At 39.4% G+C, this 27,416-nt stretch overlaps 1 protein-coding gene across 1 annotated transcript in view; it reads left to right on the top strand.

Moving 5' to 3' along the window:
• DHX15 (DEAH (Asp-Glu-Ala-His) box helicase 15) overlaps positions 1–14,183 on the top strand; it is a gene marked incomplete at its 5' end in the record, with an annotated part of 41,051 nt that extends 26,868 nt beyond the window's left edge. The window contains 5 exon segments of the mRNA XM_009866296.1: positions 66–257; positions 3,306–3,428; positions 5,639–5,829; positions 12,250–12,419; positions 13,618–14,183. Coding sequence (XP_009864598.1) covers positions 66–257; positions 3,306–3,428; positions 5,639–5,829; positions 12,250–12,419; positions 13,618–13,735 — 794 coding nt within the window.
• Between the last annotated feature and the right edge of the window lie 13,233 nt (positions 14,184–27,416).

Here is a 27,416-nt window from a genome sequence, read left to right on the forward strand (position 1 = left end):
TCCTCAGTTTTTGCTTATTCAGAGCAGTTTGCTTAACGTGCCTAACGAAATATTTTTTCTTTCAGCTCCTGAAACTCTGATGAGAGCCCTAGAGCTTTTGAACTATCTGGCTGCTTTAAATGATGATGGAGACTTGACTGAGTTGGGATCCATGATGGCTGAATTTCCACTGGACCCACAACTGGCTAAAATGGTTATTGCAAGTTGTGACTACAACTGCTCTAATGAGGTCCTATCTATTACTGCCATGTTGTCAGGTAATAGCAGTGAAAGAGATACTAAACAAAATGCAGATCTTCAGTTTGGGGAAGATTTCAGTTGCCCACATCAAAAACATATAAACGATATAAATATATTTATAATAAATTTAGAATGTTTTTTTTAAAACTTCACATGGGGTTTAATAAGTCATTAGGGTTTTATGTAGAGACCTCAAAACTAATGAAGTGAACATGCAGAAAATAGTCAAGTGGTTTTCTCCTAACTTTAGTTAAAAGTATATGTATTTGAGTTGATAGAGGGGAATAAAAATCAGGCTATTGGAACAGAAATTTCTTCTTAGGCTTATAAGGAGTACCAGAAATGTCAGCTCAAGTGTTTTTAAGGCAGTGAAATCTAGTTTGTCTTGTGCATTCCTCTGCACTTTGATAAATCCCAGTATTTCCAGAAGGATTACAGTGTAATTTATATAAAACCATAAGCTTGTACATGAGATGATACATTTTTCAGTCTTTAAGTAGCAAAGCTGAAGAACAGGCCTTATTTTAAAGGGAAGAAAGAAACTTCAAAGGAGGATATATATTTATAAGAATTAATTTGTGTGCACAGCTGTACTTTGCTGTGTTATGTGAATAGCCCTGCGTCAGAGCAGAGCTGCTTGTTGGGAGAGCTTGAAGAGAAAAATTATATCAAACAAGCCTTGTATTTTATTTCCCAGTTCTTTAGAACTGACTTGGTTTTATAGTTAAGTCACCATAGGACAAGCAGCAAGATTTAGTTTATTTAAAATGGGAATGTTTTTATTCATTACTACTCTTGTGGTTTTTGGGTGTCCTGTTTTACCAGGGTCTTCACAATGCAGGTGTGCAGGTCACATGCTTAACTTGGTTGAATAGAAAAAGAAAAATAAAAATGTTTTGGCTAAGCGTAAAATCTGTTGCTTCAGTTTAGTTTTACAGTATACTTATATGAAAGTTTGTAAGAACAAGCTGAAATGTTTGTTGCAGAGTTATGATTGTTCAGACTCAGAGCAGATGGGCAGGGCAGAATTGTAAGAATCTTTGTTTTAAATGAAATGGTAGGCTTAATTGCGGAGGTGGTGGTAGGTTGGTGCCTGTCTTTCTCTTCCCTTCCTCTCCCCCCAATCTCTACTGCAGAACAGTAAGTCTAGTATTTTTGTCTGTGGTCTTTCAACTGATTTGTCTTGCTTCTTTTTCTATTTACCCTTTCCCAGTGGATGATACTTCTTATTTTAAGGCACAATTAATGACACGATAAATAAGTTGGTTCTTTTTATTTTTAATTTTTTTTTAAAAAAGGGATTGAATCTGGTTAATGTATGGAATAATAAAAAAAAAATCTGCTCTTAAAATGTAGTCCTAGTATTTGTGAGGACTACTTCTCCGAAGTAAACTCTTTTTAAAAACCAGTGGCATGACTGTGTAATGGTGCCTTAAATGCACATAAAGATTGTCAGGCTCTGGATAGCGATTTGTGTATTAATAGTTCGGACTGAAGAAAAAACTAGGTACCAGAAGAGAACGGATAATAGCATTGAGTAAATGAGCAGATTAAATAATTGTTGTACTTAATTTTATAAGAGCTGTTGTGTCTTTCTGTGGGGTAGAAAGTGCTATTGCTTATTCAAACCAGTGAGTTAAGATAGTGATAGAATAATTCGGAATTTACTTTTACTAGTTTGAGTTTGAAATTAAAATACATTTTATCTCTGTTTTAAAATGCAGGACCTAAAATTAAAATACAGGGTGTTTATTTTGCACCTGCATTTCAGTTTTCTTCAATGCATCCATCTTTTTAGATTTATTACCATGTGATTCACTCTTGCAGTGTGAGGTTTTTGGTTTTGTTGTGTTTTTTTTCCCAATGTCCATCCAGTATTCAACTCAACATTTTTTGTTGTTTTTATGTAATGCTTTGGGGCTTTTATGGGAATTTAAGAATAAAACAAAGTGAAAAGTCGTAACACCCCTCAAAAAGGCCCTCATCTGGACAGATGAGATGTGAGGAGGTGTTCTTATGAGGTTGATGGGCTTCAATTAGAAGAAAGCTAATGTAGTCGCAAGCAGCTGGAAAAAGATAAAGTGCTTGTAGCATCTTTCTTAAAATTAATTTTATTGAAATGAAACCTCTTAATTACATCTACTTAAAACCAAAGTGATTTTTTTTTCTCCTGTAGATCTCTATAAAGTGAAGATATCTTATAACTACTTTCCGCATCTTGTGACTTAGTATTGATACTACAAACCTACAGGAAAATTGACAGACCATGTATTAAATTGGCTGCAATACTATATATGGTCTTTGGTAGTCTGTGTTTGGTAAAGGGAATGTTAAAACATGGTTTTTTAGATTCGAGTCTGACTAAGTCAGATTTATATAAGAATATGATAGAAAAGCTCATCACATTGTAATTTTTTTTTCTTTCTTCAAGTAGTGCCAAAGGACGGTTTAACCTTCCACCACTACCGCTACCATCACAACCTTTAGACTTATTAATACTTTCATTCATGTTTCTGTGTACCAGTGCTGATAACGATACCATCTGGGGAAGAGGACTTGACTTTACTCGTGTGTTCTGTTTAGTAGCAGACTTGTGATAAAGCTCATGTTTGTTTAGACTGTGCTAGAGCAGTACAGTTTCAGAACTGTCTTCACTCATTGACAGAGGCTTTCTGAGAAAGCGAATTTGGAATTGAAGTGTTCTGTTATGTGGGATACTAGCTTCTGGTAGAGCTATCAGCACTGGGTCTTGAACTAAGATCTGTTTAGCCTTCCAGTATACACAGGCAATCTTGATGGCCTTCAGACTAGAGATTTTGATGCCTACGTAGAGTTCTATTAAAATAATCAGGTACTCTGTAGCTTTGCAACCCTCTTGTCTTACAGATGTGGTTAGGTGTTGATGTACCAAATCAAGGTAGTAAACAGTCCAAGATGCAGTTGGAGGCCATCCTGCCCTGCCCTATGCTCTGTGAACTGACCTAGCTAGGCCTTGTTCCTCTATCTGTGAATGCGTGACTCATCGATATGGGCGTTTGTGTTGGGCCCATACCAACCTTGTTTAGTCCCACAGTGTTTTGTTCGCCCCACGGAAGCAAAGAAAGCAGCAGATGAAGCCAAGATGAGATTTGCCCACATAGATGGAGATCATTTGACGTTGCTGAATGTCTACCATGCTTTCAAACAAAGTGAGTGTGCGCCTGCTTTAGCAAAGTTATAATATTTTGTGCCGCTGTCTTTCGTTCCTGAGTTGCAAGGACAATTGAAAAGCCTGGGCTTGTTTTTTGAGCTGTTTCGTTATAATCTTAAAATGTTTTAAAGTATGTAAAAGAGTTGTTCAAGTACTGCTTTCCTTTGGGGAGTGGGGAATAAAACTGAAAAGAGAGCCAAGAGATGATGTAATAAACTGATGAGTAAGAAGACAAGCCAGACTTTAAATCACTGCTGGGTAACCTTGGACAGAAGGAAGTAAGCACTCCTATAATTAAGAAATATTGGAAGTTTGTTATCCGAGATTAATTATAGAAAATTCTGCATAATTGCTTAGTAATTTTTCAAGGAGAGCAATGCAGAAAATACTGTGAATTTGGAGAATGTGTTCCTAGAACCAAAACCTTTTTAATCCTTTTTGATATAGGTAGGAATTCTGTAAGAAAGTCTTGGGATGGATTGAGATACGAAGGGGTCATACATCAACAAGAAATAACTTAATAGCCATACAATAAATTTTTTCTATTTACCTCGTTTCTGTGTATGGATTTTAGGGGAAATGTACGGTCTTCCTCAGCATAGCTGAAGTGTATTTTAGCAGCTTGAAAAAGATGGGAATGAACAGGTGAAGCTAGGAGTTCTCTTGAAAAATTCCTACATAAGTGGCATGCTTTTTTAACTGTGACTATCCTGGTGGTAAGTAAAAAGATTACTCTTAGCTGCCAACCAGGTTAGATTAGGTGCTCCAGTTGTGTTTTCCTGTAAGCAAACAAAAAAGCAAGTCTTTGCATATCCTAAGTAAAAAGAAACAGCTCAGTGCCCCTTTCTGTTGCCGATTTGATTTTGTATTAAAACTTGAAAATGCTGTTATTATGTGGCAATCCAAAAAAGGGTATCTTCTGAGTAAAAGTCCAAACAAAAGTATTCCAAACTGTTTAAAACAATGGCTAAGAAACTCCTACTAAACACCTGTGAATTGGAAACATATATCGCTTGTTTTGTTTCCTGTTAGCTTTCTAGTTAAAAGGTTCCAGTATGTCTTGCAGATGTTTTGTGTGTGCATGTTTCTGGAAGCCACTGCTATCATACTCAGGTTACTGAAGGATGGAATTATTTGGGAAATAATCATTTGTTCAGTTTCACTGTGAAGCTGAGTATGACTTTTGGGATTCGGGATCAGAAGACAAAATGCTGCTACTATTTGTATCTAGAACAGTATAAAACAGTTATGGGTCATCTAAAATGCACAAGTCATGGCACAAAGTAACATAGTATATGGTACTTCAGTTACAATCCTGCTGTATAGGACAAAAGAATTTTGGCATTCATACTTTTTAAATATATTCTGTAAGATAAAGCACAAATTTTCCTCAAATTGTGTATGTAACCTACCTTCCTTTTCAACGCAAATTACGAGTAGTCTCTGTTCAAGAGATACTTACGTTTTAATTTTTGTTAGGGCTGGATTTGTTGGATTATCGAACTGACAAAGATTAGAAGAACATCACTTTAAAGGAATTGGTCAGGAGAACTGGATTTCTTAGTCTAAAACGTGCAGGTTTTTATCCTGACAGAATGGCTTGTATTTGCTGTCTGAACAGATTTCTTACTAGAGCTGTCGGCACTAGAAATGGTAACTTAGGAGTACGGAGATTTGTTATTGACGCTTTGTTTACCAGTCACCTACATTTACTTAACTGCCATGAGGAGCATCACACTTAGTAATAGATTAATCTCTTTGTATAGCTCTTAATTGTTACTTGAATGCTTCGTTTAAGGAGGATTTGGTTTCCCAAATACAATAATATTCCTTTATGTTCAGTTGCATTTTACACTGCAGGTTTGGAAGATGATTTTTGTAGTTGTAAGATGCAATTTTTGAAGTGTGCAAAATACCAGTGTGATATTTCAGGAAAACGTCAGTGATTGGGTGTATATTATGTTGGTGAGCGGCAAAAGGCTCGTTTCCTTCTGTCGTGACCACGTGCTTCCTGAATAGAAAACAATTTGGGCAAATAATCTACTGCAGGAAATTGACTGAATAAGCTGAGAGCTGATGTCATTTATCAAAGTTTATGGATAGATCTTTCTGGTTCATCTGACTGATCAGTTGGTTAGTTTCTGTTTTATTTATTTGTTCTAATTGGATGAAATACTTATTTTTGATTCATGCTTTTTAATGTTGCAGATCATGAGTCGGTTCAGTGGTGTTATGACAACTTCATTAACTACAGGTCCCTGATGTCTGCAGACAATGTACGCCAACAGCTGTCACGAATCATGGATAGATTTAATTTGCCTCGTAGAAGCACAGATTTTACCAGCCGAGACTATTACATCAACATAAGAAAGGCATTAGTTACCGGGTATTTCATGCAGGTATGTGCACATTCTTGTAGGGAACATAGTTCAGTGTTTACTTGTCTTTTAATACAGTTATTGTATTTATCAAAATTTCATGAATGTTACTTAAGTGATAAATGGCTAACTGCGTTACCACTTAGTCTTTGTGACATTGCTTGGCTATTACTCAACTAGTATTTTCTTTAGTCAAGTCTTACTTGGAAGAGAAGTCATAGGCAAGCTTACTAGTATCAAAATGGTTTCTGACATGACCCGTCAGGAATTGACCACTAACTTCTGAATAGCTGAGGAAGTAACTTCATAAAACACGTCAAAGTAACTGCAGAATATGTAGTTTTAAAGCTATTTGTAATCTAATACAAATAGAGGAGGTATAGTTGTGCATAAATATTAATTATATGTCATCCTTATGGAGGGAGAGTATTTTCTTCTACATAGCGTTCCATATTTATATTTTAACTTTTAAATTATATGAGTCACAAGTACTGGAGCAGGCCTGTAATCAAGATGTATGCTGTTTGTAACTCATGTCTCTTGAACGAGGATGGTAAGCTCTGTTTTCTCATCAGCTGACTCTTGCAGACTCAGGGGTGCAAAACCTGTAATGGGAATGTGTCTTCATCCTCCTTGGCTCTGGACTGTCGTGATATTGTTTTTCCAAGCAAACATGCGTTCTGATGCATCTTGGCAATGTCTCTGCTAGAGCCTTCTCGCTCCTGGAGAACACAACCTTGTTATCCTTGTAGCTGGCCTATGGCACTTGCTGGTTTTTCAGTCGAGCTGTACTCTGGTGGTATTTGAGCACAAAAGCTTGCCAGCTGAAAAGGGGACCATTGGCCAGCCCTGCCCAGGGTAGAATGGCAAACAGCTTGACAGGCTGCCCTATCTGGGGTGCATGCTTGGGTACCATGTATGTTTTAAATCCACCTTGCCAAGGAAATATTGCCTTTTCCAGGGCAAGCTAGCCAGCCAGTCTGCAACAGAAACGTGCTTCTGTGTTTTTGGAATACAGGAATATCCGTGTCAGCAACTGCATTTCCCTGTAATGCAGATGGGAGATTAAGGCTACTGGCTGCCTTTAAATATTGAAATGGTTCCTGAAGACTGACTGCTGAAACCCTGCAGACAGTTCAGTCCTTGCTTTTGGGATATGTTTTCTTCATCTTCCTTGGAGGACAGTTAGTGCACGTTCCCACTCGCACGTTTAATTCTGTAAACGTTTTGCAAGAGAAAACAGTTTTGCCCTACGGTCCTTCATGGGCCTGAGCTGATGGAGACAGGTCTGATTCCCACTTTTGTTTGGCAGAGTACCCTATGGCTCCCTTCATTGCTTGCACCTATAGGAGGTCTTGTCCTTGAAAGTTCGTTCATTGTTGATTTGTTTTGTGTTACTCAGAGTGAAAGGCTTCACCGTGGGTGTGGAGGTGCAGGTGGCTTTTGGGTCTCTACTGCTCAGACTCACTTAGATGGAAATGCACGCTTCTCCAAAAGTCTTACGGCTTTCATGGTCAATAGATATTTTTTTTTTTTTTTTAACCACCCTGCTCACCAAAAATGCCTAATTGAATTTTTGGGCTGAATCAACAGATAGCTATGGCAGACCTGTTAAAGGCACACTACTGTGATAAGTTTGAGTCCATTTTGAGTCTATGTTTTGAGTTCCTTTGACCCTTAAACTTCCATAATAGTCTGATACCTGTTTGACCTTGACTATGAACCTTCCCTCATGAATTCCATATTACTCCAAGTAACCTTAAGTAGAAAAGTTAAAAATACTTACAAAAATATTAAAAATACTCAAAATAGATGTTATTTATCAGCAGCTGCAGTACTTAAAATTATGTAGCCTCTGTGCACATTTCACCCTCTCGAAGCAGATGTTCGGGCTCTGGCATTTTGGTGCTCTTGTTCAGAAAACCTAGTAATAAAATGCATACATCATTCTCTGTCCATTTAGTACAAAACGTGTGGAATTCCAAGTCTGAGCACTTGCACACCATGTTCATGTACTACATGTAGCTAGTCTGCGCATGTTAATTACTAAAGTCTATGGGCCACACATAGCACAAGTTGATTCTTCAAACTCCTCAAGTTTAAAAGCACTGTGTGAAGTGGAAGAAACAGTAGCAGCCATGATTCTGAAATATTCTCATTGTTTGCATTGTTTTATACTTTGGTAATTGCCTGATGTCCTAAAATCAGTCATAAAATTTTACTGTAGAAATTTCTGTACTAATCAAGACCTGTAGCTGATGTCAGTGTGGGCCTGTATTAACGATTGATGTAGTGCGAATTACATAGTCAGTACTCAGTACTGTCAATTTGCTTGCCTTCAGTTGTGTGCTGGTGACTGATAAATGTGGAAGTTCTGCTGGTGACAAACCACCTCTTTACTCTTAATGTTTAAATACAAAATTGAATTCTAGTAAATCTGCCACAGACAAGCAAAGGTAGTAGTAAAGTAGTGCAAAATTGCCAACAATTCTGTGTGTAGAAGAACTTCTAGAAGGACAGATACTGACAAGAAGTGTTTTATAAAATTTTTATGCCATTCCCCCAGTTTCTTCTAGGTTTTTATAATTAAAAGCATTTTTTGACTTTTTCAGCAACTATTTCTGTATTGCACATCAGAATATGGAAAGTGTATGAAATAGAGCAAGAATGATACTTGCAAAATCGCTAAGAAACTGTTCACTGAAAAGAAAATATATCAGGGAAATACTGCTTTCTCAGTACTCTAGTGTTGAACTTACCCTGTCTTAAAGAGCTTGGGGTTTTTTCATTGTATTTTCAATCTAGTAGTGAAGGCAGAACAAGAACTGATAATTGAAAATTTAAGTCAGAATTTAAAGGTGGAACAAAGTCCTGTGGTGTCTTCAAATCAATCTTGGTACCTTTTTTTGGAAGATGTGACTTAGTCAAACGCAGGGTATATAAGGGTCGCTACAGAAGATGAAATTAAATGACCCATGCTGTACAGGAAGTGATATGTCTGATGATGGGACTACTAATTAAAATCTCAGCCATGCTGCTACTCAGTCTTTCGTGCTGTTTTGTATCTAGATTAATACTTATTTTCGAAGTCTTTACATAATCAGGCTTCTACCATAATAGAATGGTGATAAAGTCAACCTATGGCATGAAGGTGGCCACCAGTGCATGTAATGGTGTTGATCTTGCTCCTTAAGAGTGCAGAACAGTTTAAAACTTGTTAATAGCTTTGGAAACACTGTTGCATGCTCTGCAAGCGGAAATTTCAGAAATCCAAGCGGCTGACATTGCTCCTTTGGTGCATGCTAGCATTCTGTCTTCAGAAAGACAGGTGAACATTTCTTTGAACTGTTTGTCAAGACTGGCCTGCCAAAATTTGTAGCCTTAAATCTAAAGAAGGCTGGATCTGCTTTTGCCCCTTTAAGTACGTTTAGATTTACAGTGTTTGACTAAAGTCCCCCAATTGGGCCCTCCAAGTTCAGTGACATGAAAGATAAACCCAAGGACAGTTAAAATTGCAGAGGAGGATGTGCTAATAAAATTGTCACATTCTTGAAACCTCTGTTACAAGAACTTGAACTGAAACCTTTTTCTACAGTGACATGTGCCATGGTGGCTGCTGTTTTGTCATGCTGATAAAGCATTATAATTGTCCCTACATCATCAGCAGCTGGGTTTTCCGAGTCTGCAGAGTAACCTATTGCAGAGATGCACGGGCTGACTTGGCTTTTTATGGTCTTTTCGGTCATGCTTGTGTAGCTCCTTGGGTCATAGTCAGTAATGTTCATAGCTTCTCCCTCTATTTACGGCCCCATTCGTTGTTCAGGTATACTAATTCACAAATATTTTGTACTGCTACATGGCAGATTCCTTGATGGTCTCAGGGTTCAGGTATGTTCCCTAGTATTTTGCCTGCTACCCACTGAAAAACCCATATGCTAGATGTGCTTTGTATGATTCTGTGGTTTCTGTGGAAGCTCATATTTTTTACCTTCTGAAACACGTCGCAGAAGCACAGGATGGGTGGGATTGGAAGGGAGATTTTGCCCAGCCACTACTGCTTGGCATTTTGCAGGCACTGAGGTTGGTTGCATGCCAGGGGTTCAGAGGAGCATGAGTGTTGCCTCTGGTGCGTCCTCGTTCACTTCCCGTTTTCAACCTTGGTGCTTGCCTGAGCCCAATCTAAATTCTTTTAGCATAGTGATCTGGCAAACCACTTACACCTTAGGAGAAGGAGCAGAATTGGCTCTGTCAGCTGAGCTCAACCGGCTCAGGCCAGGAAGGAGCAGGAGAATATAGAGGCTGGCAGTTTGATCATCAGCGCTTGCTGCCAAGCCAAAGCTTTGCTGTCCATGTTTCATGGTGGTGGTGCCATTACTGAACCTTGAAATTCTTTGTGTGCTGACAAACATGCTTAATAGAAACACCTAAATAGGGTAAATACTGTAGCTCAGTGTTAGCTCAGGATCGAATTAAGCCACAGTAGCATGTAATCACTTAAAGGTAACTTGTTCTGATACCCCTTTTCTAAGGAAATGTGTTTTTCTTAACCGAGGTTGTTCCAATCACTGCCTTTCCCTGGATATTAAGAGCTATCTGTAGTTTTCTGTAGTATTTCTTTTTCTTTGAACATGCTTAATTAGTTATTTCAGAATCTTTTTACTTCAGAATTATGCGAAATAAGAAATACAACTCTTTTCCATGTCATCTGTAATGATAGTAAAGGGTATGGTAGATATTTGGGAAAGATGGGTGATAAGACTTTACTATTTTAATACATCTGAATGAGGCTGAGATGCTGAATGAAACCTAAATAAATGAATTATGCTGTCCTTTATAGGAAGAACTGAAATAGATAAAGCAACAAAATATTTTTGTATGCATGCTTTACGTTTGATCTGAAAAATGAAATAGATTTTTTAAAAAATCTTCCTTTGAAAAAACCTCAAAACCCTAATCCTGCAGCAGCATATATGTTGTGATTTTGCTAGGTCTGCGACAGATGAGTTTCTAGTTAGTCTGGTTTGCAGCTGTACTGCTATTTAGTTTTGCAAATGGTGGATTGAGTTGGATGAAATTAAGCCCAAATCATTACAGACAGTGCACTGTTAATTTCCATTTAAAAGAGTCTCTATTGGTTCCCTAGACTGGAAATTAAGTAGCAGTGTAATCTTTAAAATCTTGGGTGAAAATATTTGCAGACTGTTGAAATACTTTGTTCCACTCCTAAAACATGTTCTGGAAATTAATGTCATAAAATACAAAAGAGAAGCATATTCAAAGTAAGGAATTTGTTACTAAGGAGTTATTCTTAGTTAAAATTTGAGGTAGCTATGGTGTTAGAAGGCCTGGGATTTTAATCTAATAGATGGAATTTACCTTATGAACACCAGAAAAAAAAAAAGAAAGAAAAAAGAGATAAATCTAGGAATTAGGAAAACAATGAAGTTCACAGTCTAATATAAAGGAAAGCAGCTAATGATGATCTGATTAAAAATGTGTGTTTCAGACATCTTTCAGTCATTGTTAATTCTGCTTTTTACAGTTGTGTTCGTGTGTCTGTGTGTGTGTGATGAAATAAGCACTGAGGTCATCATGAATTAACAGTATCAAAAGGTTAATTTTGGTTACCTGTTCTATTAGATTAACTGTTCTTACAGAGGATATCCTTCTAAGGATAACTGTCTGCTTTAGCAAATCTTAATGAGCCAGGTATCAGAGCATCTCAGCGAAGTAGGCATTATTCCCTTTCATAGAGCAAGAAGCTTAGTCAGGGAGAGGTTAATTGATTTTTCACCAAGGTCACAGAAGTGTGTTGCTGAACCTACATTTTCCAGCTCTGAAGCTCATGCTGTAACAAAGACTGTTCTTATTTCTGACATACTAAACTGCCTGTTCTTGCTGGACTGACTGTTTTTTTTCCAGGCCTGCTGTGTGAGAGGATTTGCTGAATAACACATGCATCAGTAAAAATTAATACTGAAACACCGCACTAATAAAAACCTGAAAGGAGAACATTGTGGCTCACCGCTCCCATAGTGACTGCGGCAATGAAGGGCTTGAAGCCGATGTCTGTAGTAGACCACAGTTGGCTGTGTGCAGCGATACAAACCTGTGCAATAGATGCTCCTTTCCAGTACTTCTGTTTGCATCGCTGCTCTACTAAGAATGATTCTTCTCTTTGGGCGATAACTATTTTTGCGTGTTGCTTCAGTTGTATATTAGAATATAAGCTTACCCATGGCCAGTAGCAAAAGCATCTGGCATCTTGATTGTGTCTATAAAAAAAAAACCTGAGTAGTTGAAGTGGTCAAGTAATGTGCCAAATTTAGATGAGGTTTGAAAGTCGAGATAGTATATTTTGTATAGAACACTTAACATTCAGCTCGAAATCACTTCATTTACAAATTGCCTGTGGTAATGAAAGAATGTCTTTTTACTTAGGTGGCACATTTGGAACGAACAGGGCATTACTTAACAGTAAAGGATAACCAAGTGGTGCAGTTGCATCCCTCCACTGTTCTTGATCATAAACCAGAATGGGTGCTCTATAATGAGTTTGTCCTTACAACAAAGAATTACATCCGGACATGTACAGACATCAAGCCAGAATGGTAAGCTAAAAGTCTTAAAACAGTCGTGACCTAGTGTAAAGCCCTTGTTGTTCTTTTTCATTTTTTTTTTTTTTTAAAAATTAAGGTAACTCCTTTTGCTTTTCATTATTAAATGGGTTTGGGCAATCGCATGGGCTTGATCTTGTAGTTCGCTGAAGATTTTCTTTGAGGATATTTGTTCCTGTTTCTAGCAGTTGTGTATAACGCTTGGATGCCCGGGCTCTGCATGCACTGTGCAGAGATGCTTAACTTAATCGGTTACTTTACTAAGCCTCTTGGCCAGGTGCTGCTTGGAGGTGCTAGGTTTGGGGATGTGGCCTAGCACCTTCTTGCATGCCGAAGTTGAGATATCACTGGATGCTTCTGTTCTCAAGATCTAGGACCTCTCTTGAGAGTAAGTGTCTAATTTTTCCAGAAGGATCTGAACAGGATTCCGTGCCTCCTTAAAACATGGAGGAAGGCGGTGCTGATACCAGTACAGCTTGCATTGTTAGAATGTTTATTAGTCAATAGAGTATATGTCAAGGAAATGAGAGGCCTGATCCTCTGCAGACAAGCAGAGATCTTAATTGTCTTGCCTGTCTTTAAGGTTGTATTTAAACTGTCAAGTTGTAAGCTTTGGGGACATGGGAGGCTCTTCAGTTGTTGTTAGTGCAGAGGGAGTTTAAAGATTTGGAAGCCAGAAGACGAAGCATGTCTATATAGTCTGTAGTATTTTAATAGCAAATACATGTTTGAGTCCTTCCTTAGAAATTGTTTTCTCAACAAGTGCTCTATAGCCTAAAGCAGGATCCTATGGTCTTGGTTGCATTTTCAAGCTTAAAACAGCTAAGGCTGAGCTGTACTCATGCACAAACTGGTATCTAGGTGGATTTCTTAGGCTTGTGGGCTTTGGCATTGAGCAGCAGCTCGGACTGTGTGGGCTGCTGCGGCACGTACTGGAGCAGCAGTGTGGGGCGTAAGGGACATAGGGCTGAACAGGAGCATCTCGTGAAACCCGAGTGCCTGCTCTTTTACTTTGGACTTGGGCCCTTGCGCAAGTGTGGGGACTGAGATTTAAGTGCGTGTGTAAACTTAATCCTAGAATTGTTGAAAGAGCTGAAAAGAACAGGTAGTCTTTGCTTTCCTTGACTGTAGAATTTCTGTGGGATGCATCTTAAAGTTTGAGTATAGTAACAAACTTTTCCTTTCTTGACAGGCTGGTGAAAATTGCCCCTCAATATTATGACATGAGCAATTTTCCACAGTGCGAAGCAAAGAGACAGTTGGATCGCATCATTGCCAAACTTCAGTCCAAGGAATACTCACAGTACTGAATTTATGCTTTGAACTGAAGTTACTCAGAGGACAGCTTTAAGAGATGAAAGAATTCAAAGTTCAAGTTGTGCTCTTCACTTTGGTTCAATAATGGCCTTTATTTGAAAGCTTTTTAATTTTTCTTTACAGTAAATATTCCATTCTGATTTCATAAATTAAACATTTATGCCTCCCTTTTGTGTTGACACTGTAGCTCATACTGGAAAAGCTGATCAATGTTTTGCAGTTTATTGAAAGTAGTTCTATATATAACAATGTTATAAGCATTTCTTTAGAAATGGTTGAAAATGCTTCTAAAAATGTGATTATCGACCATGGTATGCATGATCGTTGTAATTGTTGACATTCCTTTTAGAAGTTGTGAAATGTTACAACTTGTGCTTATGTAGACACAATCTTTGGCTTCAGTACAAAGGTACTGACTTCAATAAAGTCTATTTATACTAATTTTGTGCCACAGTATGTCAGTATTTCTGTTGTTTTGATCAAAACATGAGGAGCCATTTAGTCTCCCATTAAACTGCTGTTTTATTGACATGGCAGTAGTTTAATATTTTAATATTAAGCGTGGATGCTTAAGCAGCACAATTACGATGGCATACAATGTTGATCCCATGCAAACTTGTTTAAATTATGTAGGCAAGTGTTGTAAAAATGAAATGCATGCAGACATTTTGGAGAATGCTTTCCTGAAACATACTCCTAGAAATTTCTTGGACAGAACTGTGGTAATAATGTCCTGTAAAGTGAAGTGTCTGTGGCCAGGTAGGAATTACCCAGCTGGGCCATGTCCAGATCCAGTTTAACGTCAACACAAATAACAGCACAAGTGACACTAGGTCAGATCACATTGCACCATTGCGATTTTGTAGTGATTCTTAGTTAAATACAACTCAACAGCATTTGCAATTTGGGAAAGCTAATCCCATGTGGAATTTATATTAAGATTTGATCAGAGGGCTGGAGCACCTCCCCTGCGAGGACAGACTGAGAGGGTTGGGGTTGTTCAGCCTGGAGAAGGCTCTGGGGCGAGCTTACAGTGGCCTTCCGGTACCTGAAGGAGGCCTACAGGAAAGCTGAGGAGGGGCTGTTTGCAAGGGTGTGTAGTGACAGGACTAGGGGTAACAGTTTCAAACTGGAAGAGGGTAGATTTAGGTGAGATATTTGGAAGAAGCTCTTTACTCTGAAGGTGGGAAGACACTGGAACAGGTTTTCCAGAGAAGCTGTGGAAGTCCCCTCCCTGGAAGTGTTCAAGGCCAGGCTGGAGGGGGCTTTGAGCAACCTGGTCGAGTGGGAGGAGTCCCTGCTCATGGCATGAGGTTGGAATCAGATGATCTCCACGGTCTCTTCCAACCCAAACCATTCTGTGATTTAATGTCATTTCTCTTTCCTCTCCCTGCAGTACACTGGTACTTGGTCCCTCTGGCAAAGAGAAGCTGGAGCAGCTTTTGCTAAACAGGTTCCCCTGGAATGGGAGCTGGGTGCTGTCATGTAAGGCTGAAGTAAAAATAGGTTATATTTGGAGAGCTGGCAGCTAACCTCAGTTACACTAATCTTAAGCACTGATGTTTTGGGTATCCTATTTAAATCATTGCAGTTGGCTATAAATTACTTGTAATCAAGTGATTAGAATATTTTCTTGTAATTCTGACTTTGTTTTCTAAATTGCCATTTATGTGATAGGGAGCGGAGAAGTCTTGAAAACTTCTCTGTTAGCAGTGAAAACAGTTTTGCAAAGGAAAACATGTCTGGATTAAAATTTGAGTGAATTTATAATTCACAGTGGGACTTGTGAGTCTCCCTTGAGTTCGATAAGCAAGTGAGGGAGTGGGGAATCTCCCCCACTTAAGGCATTGTGGGATGGGTCTGGACTTTACTGCTCTGTGAAATACTTTTCTGTAGGGAGGAGGGAGGTTGACTTCATGAAATGTTGGACTGTATTAAATGTCCTGGCTGCAATTACAAGAGGTTTTATTTAAAATGTCGGGATCCTCAACTCCCTAAGCAGTTTGATTTCAAACTAGTAGTCCTAAGCATATTAATGTTTGTTTTACAAGTTCCTGCTGTAGGATGACTCAAGTTCAGTATGTTGGAGTTTCACGGTGACTTTCTCACCCTCCTTTTGTGGGGCAGGGGGCTACTTTGCGCAATGCTGAAATTTGGCTGCTCCCTGGGTGAGGGTTTCTCAAGTACTCGTGTGCAGCCTTCAGCTAAATTGTGTAGAAACACCTTCTGTACAACTTTTCCTGGGCATGGCAAGGTCCGCAGACACAGGCAGTTCTCAGCATGAAATCCCCTGAGGACCCCAGAACCAGCTGGCATAAACTGCAGCAGCTTTGGTACTTGCGAACAGGGGAGCAGATGGCCATGGCTGTGAGAGGAATTTGACATGGGAGAGACTTTGGCCTGGTTTTCTTTTTTCCTTTTTTATATTGTCATACCAAGAAACTCAGCTGTGACAGCCGACCTGGGATCTTTCCTCTGTCTTTGCTACCAGGGATGCCAATACTACAGGCCAAATGAATGTCCTCCGTGACAGCTGTGCAGCCCTGCCATCTTCCAATTAAGTCAGTGACACCTGTGCAATCCACCGGAAGACACTGGGGTGCCCTGGTGTCACCGGCTTAATTGGAAGGCTGTCGGGTGTCCTAGCTGTCGCCAGGGACAGAGCGGGTCTGGTGCCTTCTCCCCTCCTGGCAGCAGGGATGGGAGCTGTGGGGAACAGCTCGGCTGTTGGGATCTGAGGGCTGGTGCTTCAAGAAGGTGCTGATACTCCAGCATCAGAGAATCTAGAGGATTTGACACTTGGGTGTATAGGTCATCGTGATTCCCGGGAAAACGCTTCTCTGGCTGAAGAACTGAGAAGAGAAGCATGTGCAGCGCTCAAGTTTAGGAGGACTAAAGCCTTTTCTCACGCTGGACTGTGCGTGCTAAATGCGCAGTTGTTTTTTCACTGATGATCACGTAGTGGAGAATGGCCCTGGGGTTGGAGCGTCGCTGTGCAGGCATCACGCAATTGCTGTTTGGTGCACAGCACTGACTGCAAACAGCTGAGGGTGTTCAGGGTTTGAGGCAGTAACGTACAGGCTCACTTAAATCACTGTGGATACCTTGGAGTTGCTGTAAATTTACCTTTTTTTTTTTTTTTTTTGGTGTAGTTTAACAGCCCGATAGCAGTAGGAAGGGAGTAGGTTATTTAAGAAGTAACTGGCCCTCTCTGAAGAAGTAGTGAAAGAGACAGAGTGGCTTCTTAGAGTAAGGCAGTTTCTAGGCCCTGAAGGGGAACTTGATCAGGAACCCTCTTAACTACAGTTACCTCGGGGATGTATGTGACAGATGCATGCAGAATAACTTGGTTTTGAGAAGAGCCCTGTTGTTTGGTAAATGTTTAAAGGGATAACTTCATTTGCATTTTTCTGGTGGAAAAATTGTCGAAAAAGGTTGCCCAGAGAAGCAAAAAGAGACCAAGGAGGACGTGTAGTAACGAGGCTGCTTTATCTATGAGTGTGTGAAGGTCAGAATGCTTCTAAACCCCATCCTGCTCGTCATCACATCTTTGGTTTTGGCTGCTTTTACCTGCAAGCTGTATTAAGTGGGTGGGAAAAGTGGGAAATTGCAAAATATACAAGAGGTTGCTAAGGTGAAATAGAAATTCAGCTTCCCGTGTGTTTTGGTGTGTGACGTGCCAGAGCTGAGTAACGGGCCCTGTGGCTCTTCCTGCTGGCCTGTGGAGCGAGGCGTCCAGAATGAAGTACATCGGTTGCCCCGACCAATGGCAGCTGCAGTCCCTGCCTTAGTAACGTCTCTTCAGAGTGTTCAAACTACTACTGAGAGTGTGTGCATGCTTATTTTGGAGGAATTGCTGCGGAATTACTCCCTTGGGATTAGTTGGTTATCTGCCTGGAGCAATCTGAAAAGAAAAGCAGTGCTTTGTTTACTTACAGTGACTTTTATTTTTTTTTTTTGTACCAGAGGAATACCGGTGGCTTTTGAAAATAAGTTTGTATAAACCAAACTATTTATAGTGTGGAACTTCTGAAAACAGAGAATGGATTAGATGATTGGAGAATGGTAGTAAGCGAAAGGAATATATTTTTTGAAAAGAGGAGAGTCTTCCATCTTAATTGTGCTTCTGTATAATACCTCAAAGCAGTAAAGGGCTAATTCTAATGTGAAGTAATAAATATGTTTAGGTTTGTTAGATACAGAGGTAGTTACTAATGACCGAGTACATAAAGCTGTGTTTAGGTATATATCTATTAACGTGATGAAGACCTAAAGAAGTGACCAGTTTTACTGTGTTTAGATTTGTAGGGATTTTGTAGCATTTAGAATTTCCGTCTGAAAAAAAGAATAAATGGTGACTTCATGCTTCGCTGTGTCTTGCTGTCATAAACCCCCCTGAACTTTTGCTTTTGCTGGACGTACACCAGTGCAAAAGATGTGCCCTTTGGGGCTGACGGGAATGTGTTCATTTGTTGTACCTGTGATCACTCGCCCAAGTTAAGAGAGCTGCTGGTTGAGGCCAGATCGTGTTGTGCTGGTCTGTGCCAGCACGGCCTGCTTTGCGTGACTGAGCAGCGCCACCCCTTCTGGTCACCTGCTCCCTTTTCGGATCAGGGCTTGTGAAACAGTTACGTGTGATTTTGTCAGTCGGCGCTGCTACTCTCTGCATATTGGAAACTGCCAATTCTTTGCCATAAGGAACGCAGCTTGGAGCAAAACTGATGAAATTAACTTTGTGTCGTTTAAAATGATACCTTGACAAAAGTCAAAGGGCAAAGAGGTTTTCTTCCACCCGGTCAAGCTGTAATTGTTAATTTGTAATCAGATTGCTGTGGTTTTATTCATTTTCTGATAAATTAGCAATAAAAAGCCGTATTGCACCATGGTACTAGGAAGCAGAGTTGTATTCTAAACTACATGAATTTATTCACTTACTGCAATTTGTGAGAAATAGCCATTTATCTTGTTTTTAGAACAGCTGAATGTTTTAAAAATAAACATCTTTTACTATTAGAAGTATAATCTTAGTACTGTTGACCTTTTTAAATTATTTAACTTCAAGACTATGTATGTAACACAAGATTTATGTGAAGCAGAGAGGGAAAAATGATCTACCTGGTCAACCTAGCTCATTTTTCTACTCATACCTGTTACACCATTATCTTTCATTTGTGCTGTGCTGTTTGAGCTGTTCTCATACAAAACTGGTCCCCAGTAATACAAACACCAGAATTTTTTGAGCTAGAACCAAACAGCTTTAAAACCAGGATGAAACCATTATATATGAAAGCGTTTGACCCTTCTTTTTTGCTTTTCCTTTTGCAAATGACAAGCTTGGGCGGCCTCCAATTTGCATTGATGCATTTGAGATAAGTGGTTGGCATCACGGAGATCCCAGCTTTCAGCATCAAGGGATTACACTAAATATGGCAACACCAGTAAAATAACGTGCCTGTAGCAGCCGTCATAGACTAGTTCTGCTGATTGGAGGTGTTCTGAGTTTGCAGATTCAGCTCAGTTATGGTAGTTTCTCAGGAACACTGAATGTATGTTGGACACGTGATAAAATAACTTTGGTTTGTTTACATCTTGGCTCTGAGTGATTCTTGAAGCTTTTTCCAGCTATGAAAGCTATGCAGTAGTTATGTTGTGTAGAAAAATAAAACAGTACAAATTAATGTTGATAATAAATATTTCCTGTGGCTCTAAACATTTATTATTTTGGGTTGGTCTTATTGTTTTAGCTAAAGCAGGCTCTTGCCTTCCACTTGAATTGAGTGTTTATTTTCTAAGTGTATCACACTCATGTTCCCAGCCTTGTTGCTTCCAGCAGCATAAACGATCAACACTTAAAGCATCGAGCACTTACGGGGCTCCGTGGGGCAGAGGGCTGCTGGCAGACCTATTCCCTGACTACTTTGTCTGTTCAGTTGTTCAGTCTTGTAGTCAAACCGCTTTTGCTTGTATTAGTAACCAGTTTTATCCTCCAAAATACCATCCTTTTCAGCTTTACGAAGATGCCAGTGTTTACTACCAACGTTCATGTGTGATTTTTAAAGAATTACAAACTAAGCTTGACCTTTCAAACTTTAGAATGGTATCTTTGAGGTTGTTTCGTTTTGCATGTTGAATAACAAGAAGTCACTGGTAAGCGTTTGACTGTGACAAAAATAGTATCGTTCTTTTACAAGAATGCACTGTGAACCTTTCCTGGAAGGCTTAACAATTTGTACAGCAGCAGCAGCAGCAGGTTAAAAGCCGCGTGATTCAGAAAATGTTTCTAGGAGCTGCTCGCTGCCCAAGAGGATATGGACAGCTTTGTTGCAGTGAGTTATTGGGTTACACAATATAATGGAAGCAAACAAATTATGCTTTTATATACTTAACAAAAGAAAAAAGTGATTAAGAGCAAAAAAATCAAAGATAAGAATTGGCAAGAATTTAAAATTCCGGTCTTAAAGTTCACAATAATCTGTACTATGGAAAATGAAGAGCTTCTCCCTGTAAGAAAAATGGTATTAAAGAAAAATCCATAAAAGAATGAAAACAAGAACATGAGACTATTTATTTCATTTTGGATGCTAAATTGGGGCTGCACTTTACAAGCTTTAAAGCTGCTCGTTGGACTCGCTGCTATGTAAATCCAAACACTCTATTCAAATGTCTGTTCTCTACATCCTCGAGCGTTGTCAAATACGAGGTTAAATGGCAACACAGTGGTAGAGCTGTGATTTTTCTGCAGCCTAGAGAAATCCTGTTTGTTTCTGGAGGAGCATTATGGAAGGAAAAGTGGACAGGAAACCATTCAATTATATGAAATGGTAATAGGCTACTTCATGATCTCCTTCATAATCATATTTGTTCTTCATACAATAATTGCCTGCAATAAGTATCATTTTTGCAAGTAAAGCTTAAGAATCCAACTATTTGTAGTCTACTGGCATGTTACAAGACTAATGTTTAAGATCTCTCATTAGGTACAGCGAGGTTTCAGAAACTAATTTGCTTTTTTAAGCAGTCTCTTGATCAAACTAATTTGATTATAAAAACAACTTTATCAATGCTGGGCTGTCTAGACTCAGAACTTCCTAAATTAGCAACAAAGTCACCAGCAAGTCTTTGTTCTTACTACTTCTAAAACTATGACATTAAAAAAAATTGCAGAGATACTCTAATTGCCTTTCATTGCATTCACTTAGCCTGCTCTACGAAAAACCGTTAAAATGATTTTGGGTGATAGGTAACAGAAAGGACGCGTGCTCACAAGTTGGAACACCATGTCTGGTACTCCTGCCTAGGTTTTCTGCTAGTGAGGTTCATTTTTATTAACTGGATCAAATAGGATGATGCCACTGAAGAAATCCAAAGTTAATGATCTGTCAAATCCCTCTGAAATATCTATCAATTATTTCTCAGGGTTTGCTGCCTCTTTGTGGTATTTCTTGTGTAAAAATGGAATTCCGTATTGATCAGAGCTTTTCTTGGGATTGTGCAAAAGATGCTTAAATGCAATTTCCCCAAGTTCTACGGTGCGTGACTGGGAGTCGTTCCTCCTCCTCCCTTCCCCATTCCTCCCCGTACGGTAACAGCACACAGGGCCAAAGAAGGAGCCAAATAGTTTTTGAACGTCTGTAAGATCCTTTGTGATGATGAGGTGCTACTGCTTTATCAATCAGCTTTGAATAATGTGCTGAACGGTGAAGCTTCTACCTTTTCCATTACATGAGCAATGAGAAGAGATCTCGTCACACAGAGTCCACTCGGTTTCTACAGCCTGGTGTTTTGCTAATGACCCGGCTGCACCTACATGCAGGCAGAAGAGTTTTAGGGTTTTTCTCAGATGTAAAGATATGGAAACTAGAGGTAGAGACTCAAACCAACCATCTTGATTCCTGAAAATTATTCTAGGATTTTTTCCCCCACTGTGATTAGTTACTTCATATAGTTACTTCATAACTATAATCACAGGAACATAATCACAGAAGTGTTATTTTTGGGAAATTATAATCTGACGGGGCTTCAGTAATTTATTTACATTGTTAATTGGTGGTGAGGCTATAAAAGTTATGAACTACCTCCCCTAAGTTCATGCCTTCCTACAGTTGAATGGCATGTATTTACTGGTTGTTATTTATAATTGTGGATGTATTGAACTGATGGAGATTACTCATGTTGAAAAGCTGCTGGAAGGCCTGAACTAGGAATTAAATTATCATAGTGGCTTCATTTTTTTAACAGTCTCATTGAAAAGATCTTGCTTGCAGGACAATCAAACTCATCAGTGTTCTGCTCTTCCACTTCAGTAGACAAAGTTTTAATCAGTGGCACACTTGATCTTGAAGAATTCAAGGAAAATAATTTCCTGCATTTTCAGATGAGCAAAAATTCATGTAATCTAGCTTTTAAACTCCTGGCACTTTTTTTCCCCCTTTCCTTCTTTCTTTCTGAATAATCAGCTTTAGTTCATTCAGTTGCCTATTCACGTAACTTCAATTATCGAGATGACCCAATGCTCAGATGGGATTAGCTCATGGATGAAGAGCAAGCAACTGAATCTGAACTCAGGCAAGGCAAATAATAGACTGATGGTAAGATCAAAACATTTAAAAAATGTACCGTTTTCTCTGAAGTTGCATATTTGCAGTTGGTCTTTGCATTTAAATGGCTTTAGAGAACCTTGTTACTAATTCCTAATGGTCTTGCATATCATTTAACAAAAAAAAACCCCACAACACTTTTCTAGCAGCATTTAACAAAAAAACCCCACTTTCTACTGTCCTCTTGTTCCTGGAGCTGCCATCCTATCTTAGCAGTCAGTCATCTAGCTTCAATTCTCTTTCCATCTTTAGGATGAAGCACAACAGTGTAATGCAATCCTCACCACCTAGCAAACTTATAAAAATTATATTCAGGTCCTGTTTTTTGTGGTTTTTTTTTTTTTTTTTTTTTTAAAATTCAAGATTTACAGCCTGGACTCAGCTCTGGGATGAAGTCCATGAATGCCAAAGCCAGTGCCAGTTACTTCTTTGGTTTAACTGAACTTTTCTGAAATAGAGTTAAAACTTGTCTGTGTAGTAACCATAAGTACAAGATGGTAAAACAAATCTCAATGCTAACTAATAATTGCCTAGAATCTCACTACCTTATGCTTTAACTGCAAGGATCGTTTCTTCAAGCATTTCTTCTCTTACCGTAGACAGTAGACTCCGATACAATAGTGCTGCCTTTTTGCTGAGAGGAAGAACGAGGAGGTGCTAGTCACCTAGTTCAGTGCTCTTATTTCAAATGATTCAGATATGATGGTGATGTAGCAATCACAAGAAGTACATTGGACATAATATAAGAGAACTTCAGAAAAACTAGGGGCCAGGTAGCTCAGTGGTTTGAGCGCGGTGCTGACAAGGACCAACACCGAGGTCGTGGGTTCGATTCCCGCTTAGTCCCCATGTGTTGCCTGGTCTAGTCGAGAGGTGGCGTCCCTGCCCAAAACAGGGAGGTTGGATTAAATGATCTCTAAGGTCCCTTCCAGCTTAGGCCATTCTGTGATTCTATGATAAATTCCTATACTACCACCTTTCAGTGGACATTAAGTATCCAGGTTTTTGTCTTTTAATCAGTGATACTCAGTTTTTGGAATGGAATTTTCTTTCAGCAGAACCTTGTGTGTTTTGAATGGTGGCATGTAATTGGAGTTTAGGAGTGGTATTCTGGGATGCTTTAGAGAAGCTGTATTTTGATTCATCTTGATCTGTCACGTTAATATTGGAAAATCTGCACACGTGGCTCTTGTGGTTGACACTGATGAATGCAGTATGTGGAAGCTGTTCTGGGAAATCCAGGTCTCTCAGGCAACTTGGAACTGGGCTGTCAAGCCACGTGAAGGCAAAACCCCCAAACGCCTGGGTTTTAGCTAGAATACGGTGAGAAGCCAATGAAAAAAAGCAGAACACTTGAGCTGATGTTTTAAAAGTGATTGCAGCTGCTGTGTTCTCATCCACTGGTGGTCTCATACTCAGCTGTGTCTAATCTTACCTTCTTATATTACAGACACAAGTTACCTTCAAAGTTCAATGTGAACCTAAACATTCTAGAATCTCCACTGATTTCTGCTTTGAGTAGGTTTTTGCTCCTCTGGGGCTAATTGCTTTTATAAATATTGTCTAGCAACACTGCTTGACTTTTCCAAAGGTCTGGTACTTAAAACTGTTCATCTCCTCTAATACTAGAAGAGTGTAATACCTAGCTCCAGAGGAGTTCATAGAGCAAAATGAAGCCATCTGATGGAAGGTGCTAAGGAAGCTTTAAAGTATTAGCCTAATAGAAAACCTATCAGTGGACTTTTAAAGCCTTCCCTCTTCAATTTTTATGGACTGTCTTAATTGACTTTAAAAGGCTTTTATGCACTTATGAATAGGCTAAGTAGAAATAGTCTTTCGGGTTTTCTCCCAGCCTGCAAATAAGATACAGGGAGAGCTTCTAACTTTATTTTAGAATATCTGATATTACAGGCTTTTGCCCTGTGAAAAGAGATTTTCAACTAATGAAATCTAGTGGAGTCTTAAGTAAAAAAAGTTACATGTGCCTTCTAATGCTGAAAACTTGGAACAAACAAAAGTGTCAACGGTGAATAAAGGAACAGTACTTATAAAACATTTTGATGCATCTATGATCGCAAGCTTTAAAAATAGTGGGGACAACAGCACTTGGTTTAGATGCTATGCTGATTATTGGAGGGACACTAAACTGCCTAAAGAAAATGTACAGCCATGGACTATCACTTTGTGTTGTAGAATCTTCATTCAGCTGAGTTGAATCCTGATCCCCTTGGGAGCCTTCTGATACAAATCCATCTGCTTACAGGGAACATACAAGCTGAAGATGAATGTCTTTTCTATCTCATGTTCTCCATATGCTTCTCAAACCCCAAAGACCTCTAGAAGCCTTGCTTTCCAGGGATTTTCTCAAGAGATCACTGTGTAAAGAAAAGAAAGATGTGTTCATGACTTTTTCTGTACAATGGGGTACGTTTACTCTTTGAGCAGTCTGTCCCAAAACTTGGGACTTGGTGATACCAGATCTATTATCGGCTCAAACAGCAGTCCCTGGCCTTAGTCTTGTCTTGTGCACCAGCCTCAGTGGAATGATGATGTGCTGTCTTCTCCCAGTACATCCTCAGTTCGAGCTTATTGTCATACTAGACAGGCTTTGCAGGTAAGAAAACCTGCTCCCCCTGCCCGGGCCCCAAACAAAAAAACCCAAACAAAATAAACTCACCATCTTCCAGTTTATTTAACTGAAAGTCTTTGAGCTGAAAATATAGAATTATGGAAGCAAAGAGCAAACCACATTCAATTCTAGACTGTATTTAACAAGATGCCTTTTCAGCTACTTCGCTGTCCTTTACCTAGTACTCTGGCACGTCCTCACTGCATGCTATTATGCTGTGTGAATCTCTGAAGACATTTGAGTAATTTTCTCTGTTCCACCTGTACCAGGTCTCATTCTTTCAGAACAGATGGAGTATTAATGGTTATCCTGAAGTTACTTTTGTAACTCAAACATTTCCTGGATCTTGCTGTTTCCTCGACCCCTCATCAGTCCATTTGTTCCAAGTTCCTTACAAGAGTTTATTTTATTTTATCTCCACTTTTCTCCTTCCTGCCCACAGGTCTGAGTACACTTTAGCACCTTTTATATGGAGCTGTTAGCACACTGGGATGGGATATTAGACAACCATTATTTGTGGAGTTCATGATGTTTAGTTACACACTTCGGTATCAGAAGTAATGTAAGGTTTTTTTGCTTCATCACCAACATCAGAGTAACAATTATGTTATTGTGCTAAATCATGCGACAGACAAATAGATTATTAGCCATTTCAGTAATGGCTGGTTGACTGAAAACATCTACAAATGGTCTGGAGGAGCGTTAGATAATGCTATAAATACATTTTCAGATCTTATTTTGCTGTCAGCAGAAGTGTGCTCTGCAGAGGCCTTGAATAGGTTCTGAGCAGTTCACAGTTATAAGAAAAGACTACAGCTGGATCTGCATTAGGAACCGATCACTGTGCAATTAAGTTTAACCTCCTACCGGTGATGATCCCCCAGTGGCAACTCTTTGAACTTCAAATGAAGAGATTTCGAGCTAGAGCAAATGGTTAACAGCAGGGTGAGGAACAACGTTTGAAGGAAAAAGATACAGAAAAATCCAAACATTTAAGAACCCATAATCTGTTTTGAGACTTCTGAAGAACACTGCATTGGAGGGGCAGGTCTGTCACTAGAGGAGAGAACCACCTACTGAAGTATATAAATACACCAGGTATTAGTGGGAAAAAATAGGAAAAGAAAAACAAAACAAAACAAAAAAAAACAAAAAAAGAAGAGAAAGGAGAAGACTCCAACTGTAGGATTTTTGGTTCAAAATGTAGGAACTTGGGTTCAAGCCACAGAATTTTATAGTGCAAACTTTACCTGAACACAAAGAAGAGCTCAGAGTTCAGGCTATACTGGAGTACAGTCAGTATGGAATGCACTAAGACTTAACATGAAGATGAAACATGCAATGTCAAGTTGCTTAAAATTTTAGAAGTGAGATACTTTGAATGCTGACCCTTCAGACAGAAGGGAAGAAAACAATTCAAGAACGACAGTGAAGTAGAAAGGAGTTTTATGTCTTAATTGTTGCTGTTTGAAAAGTTGAAATAAATTTGTAAACCACATGAAGTTTTGTGGGCCACTGATGAGCAGCCTTAACAGGCTGAAGTCTTTGAAGGAAAATACTGAAGAAATTTGAGAAACAAATCATTGTGGACACAGAAAACGTTGTTTCTGAGGTACTTTCCATACTGTGTTGCTGAAAACCTTTCTGCTGTACTTTTACCTGGGCTAGGGCAGGATGAAAGGCTCTCTGACCTCATGTGGAGCAGAGCTGCCTGTCACAAAGGTTCCTTTGGATGACGGATTCAGTTGTTCGTTGCTAGCCTTAATTTAGGCCAAGTCAACTCACATCCAAAAGCTGAGTGTACAACAGTCAAGTGTGTTTCCTGGTATTCCATGTTCATGCCACAGCTGGAGACTGAAGAAAATCAGATTTTCTCATTAACTAGAATGGTCAAAAGATTCCACATGTACTAGTACCCATGTGTCTTTCTTCAAATATGGCAGGGGGTGGGGAGAAGTGAGGAGTTGCAGTGGGCCTTTGATTAGAGTTGCGGCAGAAAACTGCCTCTAGTCTTTTCCACTGACAGCTATGGGCTGTTACGACTGCTCTGGGTGCTGCCTAGCAAACCACTGGCCCTCGCAGTGATGATTTTGAAACAAAAATAATGTTTTTTTTTTAATGAAAATTTCTTTTATATGAAACAGAACAATTATTCTGGAAAAAAAAGACACCTGTTATTTGTTTACCAGATATAATTATCTGACTTTTCTGAGATGAATGTTAGCGAATGAGGAAAGTATTCTCCTTGTCAGAGGACCCCGCTGGAGGTGCCGGGTCCGCCGGCAGGATAAGGAATTCTCAGGAAGGTGGTCAGTGCACCCAGTCCGTTTGCGCGAACTGCCTGGGCAAACGCTGTAAAAAAGCCATTATACTCGGCGTGACTTGGCTGCATGCGGTACACACCTTGACGCCGGCCTGCGGGCCGTCACTTTTACTCGGCCTCGCCCC

The sequence above is a fragment of the Apaloderma vittatum genome, unplaced genomic scaffold (assembly GCF_000703405.1).
Source record: "Apaloderma vittatum isolate BGI_N311 unplaced genomic scaffold, ASM70340v1 scaffold18903, whole genome shotgun sequence".
NCBI classification, from domain to species: Eukaryota; Metazoa; Chordata; class Aves; order Trogoniformes; family Trogonidae; genus Apaloderma; species Apaloderma vittatum.